Genomic DNA, 18,839 nt, shown 5'->3' on the forward strand with positions numbered 1-18,839 from the left:
ATATTATATCTAATTTAAACAATACTGAAATGTCTCACTTAGAGTTTTGCTTTAAACACATTATTCCTGACTTTTAATACAAAAAAAAGTAACTATATAATAACAAAAAAATAAAGCATTATCACATAACGGATAAAACTATTCAGTGAGAATCATTCAACATCACACAGTGAATCAGTCAAAAAAATTATTGAGCACTTATTTTGTGACTGCAAGCTCAGAAAAACTCAGAAACTCATGCTGAACATCAAAAAAGTATTTTGCCATCTCCAGGTACAGGAAATACCCTCAACTCTAATACCATCTCATCTAAAGGTAAAACATGTACTGTATTAGTTCAGGGTTAGTCCAATGTTACATCTAGCATTAGTCCAGGGTTATTTCCCAGCCTGGATCAATACAAACTGGGGTGGATTAGAGTTCATAGAGAAATGAAGGGCTGGCGGGCACAAACCGTAGCGTCAAAAGGCGAGCAAAGTGTACATACTGCATTCATAGAGAGCGGGTTTTACAGTGAGCAGATCTGCTGACGTGTGACTGTCACTGGCTGAAGTTGACAATGGGACAGAGTGCATTGTGGGAAATAAGATTAGCTGCAGTGTGTTCTAGAGTGTTAATGTCACCAACTTGAACATGGTGGGGTCAGTAAGTGACAAAATAATAAAACAAGGTATTAAATAGAAGAAAAACTAATTAACACGCAAGAAAAGCTACAGTTCTTTCTGTTTACACATGGTTATTATTGTTAACTAAAACTAAAACCATAAAAAAATTTATCATTACTTCAAATAAAATAGACCGAAATAAAAAAATGAAATAAAAAATATAAAAAAGTAAACTTATTTTATTTCAGCTAGTTGCCAAGACAACATGTATCATTTCATTTAGGCTACATTGTACTAAAATAACAAAAACTAAATAGACCAAAAAAAAAATCTAAACTAAACTTTGACGCTCAGAGAGCGCTCAAACAGGAACGAGAGCGTTTGAAAGCAGCGTCTATCAGCGGTTACCGAATATACTCGGTACTATAGCCTATACTGCGGAAATGCTGGTACCGTCAACTTCTTTTAGTACCGACTGAAACCGGTACGTTTGATAACCCTAATAACCTGTATTAATTTACTTTTAAAAGTACATGTAAGTTCAAAACCTTTTTGCTCAATTAATTACTGACAAAATGCCTAACCAAAAGGAATTGAATTAATATATTAAAAACATACAAATGTTTTTGTGAAGAAAGATGATCTCACAACGGTAACAATCAGATGCATCACTACTGGTCACCTTTAGCTCAAGCTGAGCTGGACAGCTGTCCCTCAGTCGGACGTCCATCCAACCCAACACAGCTGTTACAAGCAGAGACCAATGTCATCGGGTCACTAGAGCTGTGTCATGTGTGCCGCCACCTTCCTGCAAAGCTGCACTTGACAGACTGATCCAAAAGCTCACAGAATCAATAGTGAGCTAGTGTTGCTTGTCAATGTAGCGCCATCGCTTCTTCTTGAAATTATAGAATTCTTTAAAAAACGAATTTAGATAAAAAATAAGATAAAAAATAATACAAAATATTTTAAGATAATAGAAAAATGTAATTAAATACAATTGATTAAAAAATTTAAATTTCAATAATTTTTTATATGAAAGCAACATTAAATTAATAAACAAAAATCTAAATGATTTTTATATAAGACAGACAAAAGGTTAAGATTTAGATAAGACAAGATAAACAAATTATAGAATTGATTTGTTAAATAAGATAATAAAAAAATTTAAATAAATAAGATATATATATATATTTGACCTTAAGACTTTAAATTAGTTAACCAAAACATAAAAGATAAAATGTAATCAAAGCTGACCTCATTCCTATTTAAAAAAAATGCTGGTTTAATTGAACATTATTCTAAATAAGAAAATTGTTCATATAATTTATATAAAAAAATGTTTCTCTGTTTCTGAAACAAGCTTTTGTCTGATGTAACCATGGGAAAAATAATATTAATATTTAATAATATAGCCTAACATTTAACTTTTGCATGATTGATGAATTTGCATCAATGAAAACCCAATGGGAAAAAAATCTAATATCATTCGGTTTTACTCGGATATCCATCATATTACAGAACTTAAATGTGATGCAAATTAAGATAATATGAGCAGTAACATCAAACATGGCTGGGATAAAAATCAATAGAGGAATATTTTGAAAAAAAAAATGACTGTAATTTGACAGCCTACAGATTATTTGAAACTGCAAATGAGAGTGATGGAGGAAGAAGAAAAAAAGCAAAGCGAGGAAAAATGGATGACAAATGTCATATACAGTGGTAACCTTGGTTTCCCACGGCAAAACAGAAAAAGAGAGAGAGACCGACCAAGGGGTCCATCCACGGTTCACAGACTCTTTTCAGCCCCAGAATGGAATCAAACAAGAATGAAATGGAGAACGAAAGGATAAACTGATACAACGACACACAAAAAGGAGGAGAGTAGTGGAACATCAGTTATAGAGCAGTAAAATGTGCAGGAATAACAGGAGGGCGTGTCTTACCGTTGTAGGAGAGGCGGGGCTTGCTCAGACACATGATGAAGTGAACCTCCATCTCATTGGATGCCACTGATTTGGAGCAGACAGGACACTTAAATCCTGGAAAGGAAAGAGGAAACGGCATCGTCAGAACTCTTGAACCGTCAAGAATCGGCTGTGACAGTGATGCAGCAGTCTGATGACTGCCAATGCCATAATCCTGCGCAACATGTTGTGTTCTTATCGGCCTGCTGCAAATGCTTTAGCTCACTTTGTTGACACAAAGCTTTTTTAACTTAAACTTACACTTTACAAACACATACATCAATGTCACTTGTTCAGCAATGTCATTATGACATCGGCGGCTACAAAAGGCTCATGTTAGGCTGGTGTCGGCAAACAAACATTCAGTTTCCTTAGCCTGGGATTAGTTTCACACACCTTACCTGCATCCTAAGAGTTTTAGACTAGCATATATGAGAGCAGTGCAATCATATACCACTGTTCAAAGGTTTGTGGGTTGGTAATTAATTATTTATTTATTTGATAGAAGACCCTTATGCTCACCAAGGATGCATTTATTTATAAAAAAAAATAATAATAATACATTAAACCTGTAAAATTATGAAATATTATTACAATTTAAAATAATTTAAAAACTTTTTTTTAATATATATATTTTCAAATGTAATGTTTCAGCATCATTACTCAAGTCTTCAGTTTCACATGATCCTTCAGAAATCATTGGTTTGCTGCTTAAAAAACATTTCTTATTATTATCAATGATGAAAACAGTTGTGCGGCTTAATATTATTTTTTTTTTAAATATTACGATTTTAATCTTAATAAAAAAAATTCTCTCGTGAGTAGAAAATTCAAAAACAGCATTTGTTTGAAATAGATTTTTTGTAACATTAAAAATGTGTTTACTGTTAACTTCAATTTAATGCATCCTTGCTGAATAAAAGCATTACTTTCTTTAAAAAACAACAACATATGAATGGTAGTGTACATTAAAAATAAAAATGCTGAGAAAATGTAGGCTTCACAACGTAATAATCTACTGTATAAAAAATGGATATCAAATTTTCTTCATTTTTAACAGTGTTATTTCATTATTATTATGTTTACCAGGCAGGTCATCTAAATGTAAAATTATTGGAAATGAGTATTGCACAATGAAATATTCAACAGCGACCAATGGCGATAAATTCATAAATATCGGCTGATATGATACAGATATTTATATTATATTTACAAAATATTTACATTTGCCTTCAAATATATGTTTTGTATTGCAATGTCCATACAGTTTAGAGTAATATAATATGCTTTAATAGTATAAAATAATCCCCAAAAAAGCATGGATCATTTTTGTTCTCACATTTTGTAGACCTCTATACAGATCAACAGTACAAATGCTCACGAAATGTAACTATTTAGACAGTCGGAAGCCCTGACTAGTCCATTACCATTATGCGATAAAGCGCAACACTAGCATCAAATCAACAACCAAAGGGAGCATCGGCTAACATCCTGTTCCTCTGACATCAACCGAACGCCCAGAGGGGAAGATAGAAAGAGAGAGCCATTCACACATTGAATCTCATCCCACTGAGCCGGGCTGTGTCCTTCATAAACACAGACGCAGCGGCAGGTCATTGAGGCTCTGTTTGGCACCGTACATCCCATCGTGATGCCCAAAGTCCTTGTTTTGAACAGACAGCAAAGCCTACGGGCCTTTTCGCAAGATTCGTGTCAACGTTTCCCAATGCATTGAACTCTAGGGTGAGAAGTAGCAAGCAAAAGGTGTTGTTTCGTTACCAGACTTTGATGAATGAATTCACGTTCACCAACTATTTGAAAACTTGCCATGTCAGCATGGCTTATAAAAAGCAGGCTGGTGAGTTTGGGGGCTTTTATTGGAGAAGGTGCAGGTGTGGTTTTGAAACTGTACTGTACATGAGGGCCTGACCTTGCAGAAAAGGCTCAAAACTGTACAACTCCCTGGTGGATACTACAAGTAGCTTGCAGTATTCTCGAGTTTAGGAAAGTGGACTGAAGAGGAGGCCGTTTCATAATTGCCTGGAGGGTGGATTTTTAGAAGTTGTAAACATAAGGGAAAAACCTGATTGGATTTCCGCCGAGAGAATCTCTCTTTGTTCAAGATGTGGAGCTTCGGTTTGAGAGGGGCATTGTAATTCTAAATCTAATTAATGGAAATTTTACACCATTTCAGTGCTTATGTTGATAATTATTTAGGGTGAAGACAGGTCGTTTGCCCTGTGGGAGCAGCCTAAAACTTAAGCAGGATAAGATCTCTGGTTAACTTCAGAATTCTGCTGATATTTCTGTTTTAAATGAGGTAGAAAAAAGCAATAGCATTACAGAAAAATAGTTCATTCTGTCTTTAAAAAAATTCTGTCTTTAATTATTCAAGCCTGTTTGGATGAAAAGACTTGGTCTTGGAAAAATAGTCTTGGAATCATCAGTAGGAATGTACTGAAAAGCACAAATCAATAAGTAATGCTTTGCATTATATGCCAAGCATGTTTATGAAGATATGGAGTGACATAATAGTATGATTTCCAGTTTTGGTGCAAATGTTCTTATTTTGAAGAAAAAAACTGTTAACGTAAAATTGTAAAGAAAATGTATTTTAAATACAAAAATAGAAATAAATGTACATTACCATTCAAAAGTTAAGTTTGAAATTCAAGAAATTTATATTTTTTTTCATCAAGGAAGCATTACATTTATCAAAAGTGAGAGTAAAGACATTTATAATGTTACAAATAATTTCTATTTTAAATAAATGCTGTTTATTTGCACTTTATGTTCATCAAAAATCCTGAAAAAATTTATCAAGTTTCCACAAAAATATTAAACAGCACAACTGTTTCCAACATAATCTTTTGAACATTAGACTTTGAAAAATCTTACAGACCCCAAACTTTTGAACGGTAGTGCACATATGTAAATAAAAAATTGCAAAAAATGTGGTAGGGCCTGTGAAAATGTTGTCAGGTCAAGCAAAAAATTGGATTTACTATCCTGATGGGAAACGTTTCTTCAAAAGTGTCTACTCTTGTGTTGGAAGACAAAACAGCAAATGAGTTTGGAACAACATAAGGGTGTAAGAGATGAAAAAAATAATTTTGGGTGAACTTCAGTAAAAGAAAGCAGGTGCAGACAGTCTAATGAACAAAAGCCATGCCAGAAAAAAGAGTGAGAGAATAAGAATCCAACCAGAGCCAAAATGCAAAGTCAGTAAAAACACGGCACAAAGTTAATGTAGGGCTGAAGACAGTCCCATCTGTCAATATAACCCAGGTTCGATACTCTCCACCTCTAACTCTAGAGCAGGGACGGTTCTCGTGGGAATGTGTAGCAAGAGACCATTTCCTAAGTGGTGCCTCTTTGTAAATTGGCACCACTATATTACTATATACAGTATATATAATAAGTCAAAAGTACCCTACCAGTACTGGTACCAAGTCAATATAAACACTTTATAAATTATATAATATACCAGTCTTTCGGCAGTACAGTTCAAATTGGTATACGTTTAGGCTACTGTTTGACTAACAAATTGTCATTATATCATTATTATAAACAAGTATTACTTTTAACAAGATAAAAAACTAAAATATGAATTTTTCTTCTGGCCTGGTCGGATCACAGCAAAAGCTAATACTAGCTAATACTAATACTAATAAGAATTTTGTGTGTCTGAGAGGCGGCTTTCTGTGTGCGCTCACAGCTATCACAGCACGCAAGTACCGAATTAAGTTACTTTCACGGCATCTTGTGCTTAAATGGCTTACAATCACTTGAGTGTTTAAACTGATAAGACTTAAAAACACGTAAAAATTATAAACTTACTTGAAGTAATACTGGCCTGATCTTTCAGACAGGTGATTATAGTTTTAGGGGCGTTGAGGCGACAGATAAAGCCCCCTAAAAACGGTCTAGAACCGCCCTTGCTCTAGAGTGCGTCTTCACTTTAGCGCACACCCCAACCTCTAAATCCCACCCCAGGAACCCATGATGATGCCTGACCCAGTTTTCCCTAGGCTGCTATTTTCAGGCATTCCTTGGGGACAGATGGAGAGAGAGAGAGAGAGAGAGAGAGAAAGAGCGATGGAAAGAAGACTGAAGTGGAAAACGGAGGTGTGGAAATCTCAGACAGGGATGTCCCATCTCCTATGAGGTGTGATTCACTGAAACAAAGCTACAAAAGGGGGGCGACGGGGTTCCATCTGTCAACACAGAGAACTCGAGTCGCACATGCGAGAGAGGCCAACTGTCTCTACTACCGCAAATATCGCATAGCGCCGAAAATATCAACAGCAGCCTCACCGCAGCAACAAACAGACCAGACGTCTTTCATGCCAAACCGGCCATAATGAAAATGAGCTTATGAGATCAAGTCATTAGACTTATTAAACTTATTTGTAAATTACCTCAGCTGACCTTGTCCAAGTGGATTGTTGGTTCATCTCCAAAAGCAACAAAGGTTTTGCTTTTCATGTCAAAAATCTTTAAGTATAATCTCATCTTCATGTCATTCCGAACCCGAATGACTTTCTTTGATCTGTGGAACACGAAATGAGGAATTTAGAATTTTGTCCTGATTGCTGCTTTTCATGTAATTGCAACGAATGGGGACTGGAGCTTTCAAGCTTTGAAATGGATGCAAAAGCAAGTGGTCCATTTGACTATTATTCAAGTTTTCAGAAGTAAAAAATTTGCTTTGTGTGAGAAACAGACCAAAACTAAAGTCATTTTTCACTGACAATCTTCTTCCAGTGAGCTAACACCCTGAGCCTGATTCATTGAGTCGGTATATTGAACTCAAGAATCAAATCAGTCCAATGAGTGAATGAATCATTCAAACGGGTTTTGTGAACTGAATCTGATGTCAGTTGAATTTTTGTTTTACCACATGCACATTTAAATTTGCACAATGTAGAAAAACTCAGTAGGGAAGATTTTCAGTGGCACAAATTTCAGTTTGTTCCATAGCTATCGTATGACTGCAGAAGACTTAAATATAGTGCACAAATCATGGACTACTTTTATGGTACATTAGCATCCTGCTTAAAACTGAGAAAACGATCATTTAAAATATTAAGTTCAGAAGCTAGGCATCATGGCTTGAACCTTTGTAAATAATGTTGGGGTTCTGATGAGGGCAAGAGTTTATGTAAAAAGGCTGGAATAGAGCGATGGGCCCCTCAGTCAGTGCAATCCTAAAGGCTGCTGGGAAGACCAGCTGCTTGCTCTCACAGTGCGTGGCTTAATTAGACACTCTGTTGGTCTTAATGAGCTCTGGCTCAAGCCTGGACATTAATGGGAGACTGAGCGTTTGGAACTTTCTGTCTGTTTTTGGGTTAATTGCCACTGTTGTGTGTTTTAGTGGTCAAGGGGGACAGCTAATGGTCAAAAAGACCCCAGGTAGCCAGCCCAATCGGGCCAGTTGCGGCTGAGTGTCGGCTCACTCGGCCATGTTCTGGCAGCGGCTCACCAAAAGTGAGCTAGCTCTGGCCCAGTAATAGTTGCTAAGTTTGGCTAAATAGTTGCTAAATTTGGCTAAGCTTTGGATGTGCGGATTTGGCCCGATGTGCGCTGAGACACGGCACATTTAGCCACATTCACATAAGGGCTGGTCTGATTTTGGGTGAGATATGGCCGTACAGACACGGCCCAGTTTAGGTTGAGTGCTGGGGGTGGGTCTCCGTTTATAATGTGGTAAATAGTATGTAGCAGTGACCCTTAAACTTAATATCCTTTCCCTGTCAACATTGTTATTTATCAAGTCAAGTCACCTTCATTTATATAGCGCTTTTAACAATATAGATTGTTTCAAAGCAGCTTTACAGTGATAATAGGAAATTACAGTAACAGAGATTGTTTTGGCTTTACAGCAGCTCTAGAATAAAGTTACTGTCCAGCTAAAGTTAGTTTTGATTGATTGATTCACTTTCGTTGCAAAGATCATTACTTATTAACTTAGGGGCCGCTAACATGACACCGTTCTAACAGAAAACACTCAACACGCTCCAACCCGCTCATCCGCACAAAACAGTGCCTCAAGAATGCAAACCCTGAAATAGATTCCAAGGTGCAAGCCTTGAATTTTTTTTTGAGAAAAGGTTATTTCGCACAAACCTGCGAAAACGCCGATGACGTGCACGTGTTTAGTCTACAGGTATTTTTTAGTGTTTTTTTTTTCTTCTTTTTTTCCCCACATTCTCTTTTTTCTTAACTAACGAAATTTGCAAATGAATGATTAAGTCAAATCATAAAACAAGCTTAAAAGGGTTAAGGAAACTTTAACATTATTTCTGCTATACGAGTTCAAGACATGCGCACTAGCTGGACTTTTTGTGCTGCTTATTGCCAGAAGACCAGAAGAACGTCATGCTAGCGTGGTGAGTAAACCTTTGATAATCTACCACATAATATCATTTCAATAAACCTTTCTGCAGATATATCATCAAAGTAATGTTTATTTATAATGAAGCTATAATCGTGAGTTGGCTGACATTGCGCTAGAATTTAGCTCCAACCCTGATTAAATAACTTATAAAGTTATTTTTACATATCAAAGTTGTTCACTACACTTGCAGCACCAATCAGCATCCGCTTCACCTCATAAAAACAATCCAGGCTTGAGACTCAGAGAGCATCTGCACATATCTGAAATTGAGTCATTACGCTCCGCATCTGTTAAAGTGTCCCCTGGCTCTCTTCCTCCGAGCTGACGTGTTCCTCAAGCAGAGCTGACTGCTCCGTCTCATCTCCATGCATTTTTGATGATACCTCTGCATTTAGTTCTTGCTCCGTTTCCCACGGCCAAAGATGAAGTCAAATATGTATACAGACGCTCATGCCAAGACTCTAAACTCTCCAAACCAAAATTCCCAAGACTCAAAGACATGTTGCGCTGTACAAAATACTATTTTCTCTTCGAAATTGTAAACATTTTCAGCATGTCAAGTCAAAGAAAAGCAAGCAAAAGTAAACATTTACAGAAGCAATTCAAAAACAAAGACAACTAAAAATCTTCTAGCGTACTGCTTTTTTAAATTCTTCCATATGTAAAATAGTACGCAATATACGATGATAAACATTTGCTATTAGTGATAACTATATTTAGTCACATGACTTCACTATGTAACATTTAATTCTACAAAGTGTCCAGTCATCTTGGGAATGCATTCAATTATATTTTAAAATAAAACAATAATAAAAAACTAATTCAATTTATTTTATTTTTTTTACAAAGAGTGAACTGTGATTGGTTCTTTTAGATGTCAATTAAATGTGTCACCAAGTCATATATATCATTTTATTAAATTCTAAATTCAGCATTATAGTACTGTGTGTAGAATTTCAGAAAATTACAGAAAACTTGAGAGTGAATTAAACTCAACAACCAAATCAGTCCAAATTCAGCGAACAAATCATTAAATGATTCATTTGAATAATCAAATAATTTGTGAAATTGATCAAGTCAAGTCAAATTACAATTTGTACAGCACTTTTCACAATACACATTGTTCCAAAGCAGCTTTACAGAAAATCATGATGTTAATGTTCATAATATCTTAATATCTATGCCTTATCAATCAAGCAGTTGAGATATGCCATATATTATATATCGCCCTACGCAATTATAATTTATGCGCATAAACGCTTATATATCCAACTTTACATAGAGAGTTGGGAGACACAGGGAGATAAAATAGTTACATTTTGAGACAAAATAAAAAATCCAAAAGTGCTACAAATTGGGAAGAAATTATTTTAAAATGAATTATAAAAATTATAAAAAATAAAAATAAAAAAAACATAAAGAAGAAAAAAGACAAACTTAAAATAAAATAAAAAAGCATGTTTGTGAATGTATGTAAATGTACAGTTGTAATCAATGTTATTCAACCCCTATTGCAAAACAGTTTTATAAAATTTACAGACTTTTAGCTCTTTGCAATGAGTGAACAAATCAAACAAAAGTAATTGAAATAGCTCAACACAAGCGTTTCAAGTGGTTTCCCTAAAATCAAATGAAAATGCAACTTTTAATGACTTCTGCAGTCTCAAAATTATTCAACCCCTTCATGCCAAGCATCTTTAGTACTTAGTAGAACATCCTTTTGCTGTTATGACCTGCTGCAAACGAGATTTAAAGCCAGACACCAGCTTCTGGCAGCGTTTCTGAGGAATCATAGACCATTCCTCATGAACAATGGCCTCCAGTTCAGTAATATTCTTGGGTGCTGAAACCGCCTTCTTCAAATCCCACCAGAGACTTTCAAGTCAGGTGACTGTGATGGCCATTGTAGAATCTTCCAGGACTTCTTCTGCAACCAAGCCTTGGTGGAATTTGAGGTATGCTTGGGATCATTGTCCTGTTGGAAGGTCCTATGACGTCCAAGCTTCAGCTTCCTCACTGACGGCATGACGTTTTCTTGTAGGATTTCCTGATACTTGAGTGAATTCATCTTGCCTTCCACACGCTGCAGGTTTCCAGTGCCAGAGGATGCAAAGCAGCCCCAGAGCATCAGTAGTGGTGTAAATCTTTTCTTTACCTGCCTTCTCAGAAATCTGGTTGAAGCCATTGAATGCTTCCTTTTTCGGCTATGCTTCCAATCTTTTTGTATCTTGTTCCTTGTTTGTGAAGGGCGATGATATCTTCTCTTCACTTTTTGGACCATTCTTTTGACCATATTTGGACCAACATGCAGTCAAACGTGACACTCAACAAACCAAGCCAGTTCAGACATTTCATGTGTTCTAGCTCAAGCCCACCTGGTGCAACTAATGAAGCCCTTAATGAAGTTGCTTGAGACAACACCTGTTTTGCAGATTTGTGCTGATGTGAGGGATTCTATTCAGGCGGTTGAATAATTTTGAGACTATGGAAGTCATTGTTTCATTTTCAGTTGAATTTGGGGAAACCACTTCAAAAATGTGTTGTGTTGAGCTATTTCAGTTACTATTGTTTTATATGTTTATTGCAAACAGCTGAAAGTCTGTAAATTTAGCCAATAAACCTGTTTTGCAATGGGGGTTGAATACTTTCGATTACAACTGAACATATATACATTTATAAATACATGTATGTACATGTACATTTGTTTTAATTTTTTATATTAACCCTAGTCAACTCTCAATCAAAGAATTGATCTGTGTCTCCTAACAGGCTGGCCAGAAAGGTTCAGTGTTTCCTAAACAGTATTCAAACAAAATGGTTGATTACAATGAGGGCATTAACAGACACCAGCGATGCTTAATCAATCAGCAGCAGCATGACTCTCTAAAGGACTCGATGATTACATCACAGAACTGCATCGCCGAGAGAACCCAATGCGCGACTGACAAACTGTTTGAGACTATTCATACACAGCGTCTTAATAAATACACTGTGTGACTTGCGGCCTGCTTGAATGTTACATTCAGAGTGCTCTGACATCAAGCAAATAAGAATATGTCATGATATTTCAAGCAGAAGTGATTAAAGGAACGATATCCACAGATAGGCCTTTGTACAAGCAGGAAACACTGCATGACTCAGCAGAAAACCACACACAAAAACAGGTCAAACCATTAAAAGGTGTTAAGCGCCTTCAGGACTGACTAGAAACTGCCCAGAAGATAGTGACTTCCTGTGACCGTTCATTTGTCATAACACACTGCAGCTTAGCACGGTACACACATCCATCACTGCTTGCAGAACTTTAAAGCTCGGTTTCACTCGCCAGCCTCTTTCATTAAAAAAATATTGATCTGTAAAATATATAACTACTCTGGGGACATGGTGAACCATCTCTAACGCTGAAGTCAGAGAGATTGGTGTTTAATGTCTCGTTGCTATTAAAATTCCCCCTTTTCGGTTAAAGCTTGACAAGCAGAGCTAATTTCTCCCAGCCTGACCTTCAATTGGGTTTAGAAAAAGGGATACAGCCGACGCACATCTGCACCAATACTATGGCAGAACTCCATTGTCTGCTCTTCTTAGGTGAGGTTTATGTCGTTGTACATCTTGCAATGACTCTGACAGCAAACAGAAAGAACACTGTAAAAAATTATTGTTGGTTTAACTTAAAGAAGTAAGCAACCAGGTTGCCTTAACATTTTAAGTTCATTGAAATTAAAAAATTTAGTTAATAAAATGAAAAAGATTGGTTTAATCAACAGAAACTCAAAATATTATGTTCTCTGAACCACATAAGACAGTTGATTTGACAATATATATATATTTTTTTAAATTCCATTTAAACAGTGTTCAGTAGGCAGTGGAAGTTATCATAACAGCTACATTCATTGTGTAAACAGTAGAGCAAACAACAGAAACTATATTCAGAAATGACCTTTTATGATGTAATGTTTAAAGTGGGATTTACAAGCCTAAGACGTCACTATAATTCTTTTTTTAGAGATACTACATGTGTGCCTATAGTTATTAGTGGTAAACAGTATAATTGCCACATATTATATTATAAAAAGTAGATATACATAATTTGTGCAAAAAGGAACCTACCATTTATTAATAAATTAGGGATATGTATAATATTTATTATCACAAATTATAGACAGACAGAAAGACAAAAGATAGATAGACATGATATACAGTAGAGTACATGTACATATATATACATAGTATTAGCGTGATTATTTGTGATAAATCGCATCTAACATAAAAGTTTGTAAATATATAATGTGTATATATATATATATATATATATAAATACATTTATACACACACACGTGTACACACACACACACACACACTTATGTTAGATGTGATTAATAGCAATAATACTATATATATATATACACACACTGTATATGTAAATGTATATATATTTTATTAATCAATTAATTAATTTTACAGCACAAATATATATATATATATATATATATATATCTATCATAAATGGATAAACATAATGTATAGACCATATGTATATGAAGTATATAGATTTCGAAAAACAGATATAAACTAATCATGTAAGGATATATATATATATATGAAATGTTTTATATCATAAAGCATGTAGACTAGTCAAAGCATATACAATTTACATTTTTCTCTTATGTCAACTACCTAGATAAATAAAATGATTCAATTTTTTATTTTATGCAATATTTAGAACAAATTTACTCACAAATTTTTAAAAACTGGACTTTTTTAACTCTGAAGTTCAGACCAATGAATAATCGGCCTCACATGTCACAGTAACGTAGAATATAATGTTAATTTATGCACATTTACTCAATTCTGCAATTATGAGAAAGTACATGGAATTTTGTGATTTGCCAGTTGGTTTACACTGTATATCACTTTCATCAATGGCATAATGATTTATTAGTCTAACACTCTGAAAGGAAAGAGCAGAGGGAAAAGAGGAGTGCAGGAGAAGAGCGAGACAAGGACGTAAACATGGTGACACAGCACTGTCGAAGGAGGGAAGAGAGCGAGAGAGTGAGAAGACAGCGTGACAGCTTCCTTTAAAGCTGTGCCCATCAGGACAGTGTTCCTGCGTCTGCATGCCGCCTCACAACAAGCAGCTTTGCCGTTTGAAGCCTCGGATTCGAGAGCAGACGAGTCAAGGGCATTCCCTGTCACTAGTTGCGAGGGCGTTGTGTATTAGCTTATTCAGCGGAAGTGTGTTTGTGCGCAAGTACCTCCATATCACTTTGTCGGTTATACACAAACACATCAATTTTAAGTGTTTATATACCATACAGTCACAGAGGATATTTTTATTGCTCACCGGTTGCTCTTTCACAGCTTCACAGTTGTTTCATTATGTCGACTCCCTCTCACATGTTTCAGCTAAGATATTTTACATATTAGCAGAAATTAATTAATTATACAAAGAAAAGACTGAACTATAAAATAATAGTGAATACCACAGATCTGATCACGTGGTCCCAGAAGAATGTGATGAGAAATGCTTGAAATCTTACTGATTGCAGACTGATATTATGATTGGTATCTTGGCAAATCTGAGATACAGTTTGAGATTGTTGAAATCTCTTCTGAAGCTCAAGAAATTACACGTGAGATTACTAGGGATGCGTTGATATTAAAATGATGGCCGATACAGAAGTATATCATCAGCAGCATAACTGTTTTCAACATTTTCTTGAGCAGCAAATCAATGATTTCTGAAGGATCATGTGACACTCAAGACTGGAGTAATGATGCTAAATATTCAGCTTTACCATCACAAATATAAATTATATTTTAAAATATGTTAAAATAGAAAACAGCAATTTTAAATTGTAATCATATTTCACAATATTACGGTTTTCACTGTATTTTTGATCAAATAAATGATAAACATTGCTAAAGATTACATTTATCAGTTTTATTAAAATATGAATAATATGTGTGCATATATTGCTGGTTAAGCTAGTTAGGAAGCCAGGTTGGGACACCAGCACACCAACATCCAAAATGATTCCAAAATAATTACAGATTTTGAAAATGACCAAGAGAGAACTAACAATGTCAATCGGTCAAGCAGATACTTGTTATCCCAGAATGAAAATAATCTCAGATTTATTGATCTGTCACTACATAATACAATGCTCCAAACATAACAAGGTTAAAAGACACAGATGAGCACACAAAGCATTTAAATGCAAAGTGCAGAGAGATATAGCGCATGAAAGAGATAGAAAGCGGCAACAAAAACAAATCAATATTGCATGTTGTTTTCGCTGCTTATCAGCTCTCAAAGAATGCTGTTTGCGAGGAGGCTTATTGTGTCTCGACACCAGCGGCGGCGGTCATCTGAATCGCTCCTGAATGGATCGGCCAGGATGCCCATACATGGACGTAACCGTGTTCACATGACATCAGAACGAACTCTCCTCAACTAGTTTCAACTTATTACCTTCAGTGAGAAAAGAACAGCTGTTTCCATGGCAACAGCAGAATGAGAGGGAGGTAATGACATGGAGAGGGAGAGGAGTGTCTGCCAGTGTGTTTATGTGTGTGTGTGGTTATAGATGCAGACATACTGTTTTCCTCTGTAAACTTCCTGATTACAGGATGTTGTTTTGGCCCTTGAGAGAAAAGACGGGGTATATTTTTCCCGTCGATAGTGCGTGACAATCACATAACAATGTGTAAGGTCTCAAAAGACAAGGAAGTGAGCACACAATGGCGAAAACCGAAGCAACCATTGTAAAACTACATCGCAAAGGTCCCTGGGGTGACACAAGTCACGCTTGTGCTTGTCACAGGTTTATCTTTAGCTGGTCTCCGCTGTATAATGGCAAGGTTTGGTCCCCGCTCCATGGAAACTGTTGTCATGGCCTCTCACTGTCTGCTAGGCGCTGCTAATTGGCCAGTCGTTTGCACTAGCGGCTCCTCCTTCATTGAAGGAGCTCTGGCAGCTGTCATTCACTACATGCAGGAAGTGTGAGTAACGGGGCAGGGGGAAAATGTCTTTCTGGCGCTCCATCTCTCTCTCCCTCCCTCTGGGTCTCGATGAAATGAGTGTGTGAGTGTTGTGGGGGTGGCAGGCTTGTTGAGGCCGCATGTAAGACTGCAGACTGAAAACAGCGGTGGCAAGCGACAGGGTTGTCACAGCAACAGCCGACCTCCTTCAACTTTGCAGTGTGTAGCTGCGTTCCGATTCATAGGGGCCCTACGCAGAGTACAATGATCCATACGCACTAAGAAGGTGATATGTGTAGAAGTTCAGTGCAATCAAAACTTGATTCAACATTTAAGTCGAGTATAATGACACAATCTACTCATTTAATTACATGATCCTTTTGAAAATACCTGAGATGGCTTGAAGAACAGATAAACCATATATTGTTGCAATGATGTGTTTATTCTCTTTATGTTGAATCAGTCCAAATATCTCTATTTGCAGTTTATTCAGCTATAGCGATAGCTGGATGGCTGCATTCGAAATCGCATACTCTCTTGAGGAGGTCCTTATTTTTTTTATATTTGAATATTTTGAATAAGTAATTACTTCACGACCGCTAAAAAAGTATGTTCTATATAGTATGAATGTAATCTGGACGTACTGCATTCACCATGTTGGCCTTATCACATTACCTACCAGCATCAGTTGTGTCATTTCACCACCACTCACAAATCCTCTCCCATGGCCTCATGGGATAGAAAAGTGTCTATCGTATGCACACTTCAAGTAGGTCATCCACTTTTTGCCTACTCTTTTGAGTAATATTGTACTGTTTTTTGCCTACTATATAGTAGGGAAGTATGCGATTTCGGATGCAGGCTTTGTCCATATTAGGGATTTCCTGGAATGTCATAAGTTTTATTACGCCTATGAGTCTCACTTGTGGACATTCTGTGTGAGGGCGCACTACAGCGTAGAGTATGTATGAAACATAAATTACATGTGGGAGTTTGGCCCCGTCCCAAATGGCACCCTAAGCACTCGTGGTCTTCCAACGAGTCCGCACTTTCGTGACGTTACGCCACTTCGACTGTCGGGAAGAAGTCTGCTGCGGAGCTCGCTTCAGTGACAAGACCAAAAAGTGAATATGAAGTGTGCCATTTGGGAAAGGGCCTAAATAGGCTATGCCCTTGCACTCTTGTGGACTTAGAATGGCTGCTGCGTGCGTGTCCGTTAAGTCTATGAGACCGTAGGAGTTCTCATTTGTCATTTTAGGTTTCAGAAGGGTGCTCACGAGTGCCCCCTTTGCGGTCGATATGCGCCCTGGATGCTCACTTTTGCCGAGCCCGCACTGAAGCGAGCTCCGCAGCAGACCTTTTCCCGACAGTCAAAGTGGCGTTACGTCACGAAATTGCGAACTCGTAGAAAGACCGCAAGTGTTTAGGGTGCCATTTGGGACAGGGCCTAAGTCTACCATTTGGGTTAGGGCCTTTAGCGTTCCATAATGCTCACATCCCCGTATTTTGGGTAAACATAGAATAAATACTGCTCTCTAAAGATATTTAAAGTAAACATATGATAAACCATAAGTTTTTGTCCGAATGAGCACACTTTTGGTTTATAAAGTCCAGAGGGATGTAAATATAATAAAACACAGAAAGGCGTCAGCAGTTAACAACACTTCCCATTCTGAGACTAGCAAAATAATTGCAATTTACTCTCTGTACAGAGGCCAAATCTGCAAGATAATGGAGTCAGAGGTTGGTGGTATTGCCCCCTTTTGCATTCACTGTTGATCGTCAAGTCCTGCAGACTAGGGTGATGAGTCATTTTCGCGAAATACAAAAAACGTCCACACTGGGAACTAACTTTCTTGGCGTGTGGGTAGATTGTCTTGTCCGTTCGACAACTTGCAAAGCAATAGCAGCTGCGTGCTGTGTCTGCTTGTGTTTAGGTGGCAACCAGCGTTAAGGCGCAACACCGCCACCTAGTGTATGTTGGGATGTCAACCAGATACTGGCGCTAGATTATCTAGTGAGATATTATCAAATGAGTACTATTCATTTAAATATTACAGTTACCATTATATATACCATTATAGCCAATACCATTATATTACGACACCCCTAATATACAGTGGGGAGAACAAGTATTTGATACACTGCCGATTTTGCAGGTTTTCCTACTTACAAAGCATGTAGAGGTCTGTAATTTTTATCATAGGTACACTTCAACTGTGAGAGACGGAATCTTTGCATGACATAAGTATTTGATCACCTACCAACCAGTAAGAATTCCGGCTCTCACAGACCTGTAAGAAGCCCTCCTGTTCTCCACTCATTACCGTTCTCCAGTATTGTTACCTGTATAAAAGACACCTGTCCACACACTCAATCAAACAGACTCCAACCTCTCCACAATGGCCAAGACCAGAGAGCTGTGTAAGGACATCAGGGATAAAATTGTAGACCTGCACAAGGCTGGGATGGGCCACAGGACAATAGGCAAGCAGCTTGGTGAGAAGGCAACAACTGTTGGCGCAATTATTAGAAAATGGAAGAAGTTCAAGATGACGGTCAATCTCCCTCGGTCTGGGGCACCATGCAAGATCTCACCTCGTGGGGCATCAATGATCATGAGGAAGGTGAGGGATCAGCCCAGAACTACACGGCAGGACCTGGTCAATGACCTGAAGAGAGCTGGGACCACAGTCTCAAAGAAAACCATTAGTAACACACTACGCCGTCATGAATTAAAATCACGCAAGGTCCCCCTTCTCAAGCCAGCGTATGTCCAGGCCCGTCTGAAGTTTGCCAATGACCATCTGGATGATCCAGAGGAGGAATGGGATGAGGTCATGTGGTCTGATGAGACAAAAATAGAGCTTTTTGGTCTAA

General features: G+C 37.2%; 1 protein-coding gene across 1 annotated transcript in view; it reads right to left on the minus strand.

Annotated features, from left to right (window-relative positions):
- The window catches only part of znrf1 (zinc and ring finger 1), a 37,154-nt gene that overhangs the window by 11,663 nt on the left and 6,652 nt on the right, over window positions 1-18,839 (minus strand). Inside the window, exon 2 of the mRNA XM_082159500.1 lies at window positions 2,555-2,650. Coding sequence (XP_082015626.1) covers window positions 2,555-2,650 — 96 coding nt within the window. The remainder of the gene's footprint in view (window positions 1-2,554; window positions 2,651-18,839) is intronic.

The sequence above is a fragment of the Leuciscus leuciscus genome, assembly GCF_965113295.1.
Source record: "Leuciscus leuciscus genome assembly, chromosome: 25".
NCBI classification, from domain to species: domain Eukaryota; kingdom Metazoa; phylum Chordata; class Actinopteri; order Cypriniformes; family Leuciscidae; genus Leuciscus; species Leuciscus leuciscus.